Source organism: Myotis davidii, unplaced genomic scaffold (genome assembly GCF_000327345.1).
Source record: "Myotis davidii unplaced genomic scaffold, ASM32734v1 scaffold2270, whole genome shotgun sequence".
In the NCBI taxonomy this organism is placed as follows: domain Eukaryota; kingdom Metazoa; phylum Chordata; class Mammalia; order Chiroptera; family Vespertilionidae; genus Myotis; species Myotis davidii.
Window position 1 is genome coordinate 5,016 of NW_006281936.1, and position 2,044 is coordinate 7,059.

The following is a 2,044-nucleotide window of genomic DNA, read 5'->3' on the forward strand; positions in this document are numbered from 1 at the left end:
CTCCTACACACCTCCTACTGGAGATGTACCCACAACCAAGAGACATGCCCTTGACCAGAATCAAACCCAGGACCTTTCAGTCCGCAGGCTAACACTCCATCCACTGAGCCAAATCGGTCGGAGCAAATATTAATATTTTTGAAATTTATTTTATATATTTAAATGCTATTTAACAAAGAAAAGTCAACCAAGAAAATGAGTTCGTGTGTCACCTCTGACACGCGTGTTATAGGTTCTCCATCACTGCTCTAGTACTATATACATTGTTTCCCACTCTCCCATTTTTTCCTCAATATAGCTGAACACGGGGGGGGTGGGGGGGAGCGAAGCAGGACGTATTTAATACTTTCAACAATAAAGATATAATATTTTTTAAAAATAGCGGAGTATCTCATTCTTTTTTATGGCTCCATAGTACTTTGATGTACCAATTCATGTAATCATTTCCCTTTTGAAAGATGTTTAAATATATCCAGTCTTTTGATATTACAAATAATGCTACAGTTAATAAGTCTGTAATTATATCATTTTATACGTATATGAATATATCTTAGGGACAACTTCTCAGAAACTCAATTGCTGGGTCAAAAGGTATGAACATTTCTAAAATTTTGTTTACTGCTGAAGTCCACCTTAAGTATTTTGAGTATTGTAGGCTATGTTTTTCTTTCCTGAGCAAAGATGATTATAGATGATGATGATGATGATGATGATTATTATTATTATTATTATTATACCAGCCCATAGACAAAATGGCCTTTCTCTTTTCCACCTTTGTTGTTGGTGGTGGTGGTGGTGGTGGTACAAGAGTCTTTTGTGGATATTGTGCTGAGAGTTCCAGGCTATAGGATCTATTTTGGTTATAATATTTGAAATTACTGTAACATTTTTATAGGAACCAAAAGTGAAAGAACCTGAAATTAACACAACCCTTCAGATACGTTTCTTTGGAAAAAGAGGAGAAAGAAAACTTCATTATAGAGAATTTCGAAGGTAAATGCAAATATTTATATTCATTTAGGGAAATTTTATAGATAAGTGAAGAAACAACCCTTAAAAAATGCAAGTTTGAACTGAATCACTTACACATGATTTTTAAAAATTTATATACTTACATTTTTAAAAATCTAAGTGTAAGTGATCTCACATTATTGAAGGGTCAACTGTACCTTCTTTTAGTCTTGAAAAAATTTATGTGGTGATACTTGTCATGTCCTGCCTACTTTACAGAGTTGTGAGTAAATGTAAAAATAAACTATAGCCCTAGCCAGTTTTGCTCAGTGGGTGGAGCGTCAGCCCATGGACTGAAGGGTCCCAGGTTTGATTCCAGTCAAGGGCACATACCTCAGGTGCAGGTTTGATCACCTCCCTCCCCTCATCTGGGCACATGCGGGAGACAACCAGTCAATGTGTCTCTCACATTGATGTTTCTGTCTCCCTCCCTTTCACTCTTTCTAAAAATCCATGGAAAAAATATCCTCAGGTGAGGATTAAAAAAAGAAAGTAAACTATCCTATATAATAAAAAGCTAATATACAAATAGACCGAACGGTGGATGCACGTTGACCACCAGGGGCAGATGCTCAATGCAGGAGCTGCCCCCTGGCAGTCAGTGCGCTCCCACAGGGGAGCACCACTCAGCCAGAAACACTGAGCCAGGCTCATGGCTGACAAGCCCAGTGGCGGTGGCAGGAGCCTCTCCCGCCTCTGTGGCACTGCTAAGGATGTCCGACTGCTGCCTGGAGCAGGCCTAAGCCATCAGTCAGACATCCCTCGAGGGCTCCCAGCCTGCAAGAGGGTGCAGGTGGGTGCAGACCAGGCTGAGGGACAACCCCCCTCCTTGTGCAAAAATTTCGTGCACTGGGCCCCTAGTAAATTCTAATCCTATCTAATAAAAGAGAAACATGGTAATTAGCATACATCCGCTACCCTTCCCATTGGCTAATCAGGGCGATATGCAAATTAACTGCCAGCCAAGATGGCGGCCGGCAGCTAGGCAGCTTGAAACTAACATGAGGCTTGCTTGCTTCAGTGACGGAGGAAA

General features: G+C 40.6%; 1 protein-coding gene across 1 annotated transcript in view; it reads left to right on the forward strand.

The window, feature by feature from the left end:
- Window positions 1-2,044, forward strand: part of MICU2 (mitochondrial calcium uptake 2) — a gene marked incomplete at its 5' end in the record, with an annotated part of 19,620 nt that overhangs the window by 2,711 nt on the left and 14,865 nt on the right. The window contains one exon of the mRNA XM_006752638.2: window positions 896-993. Within this exon, the coding sequence (XP_006752701.1) occupies window positions 896-993 (98 nt within the window). The remainder of the gene's footprint in view (window positions 1-895; window positions 994-2,044) is intronic.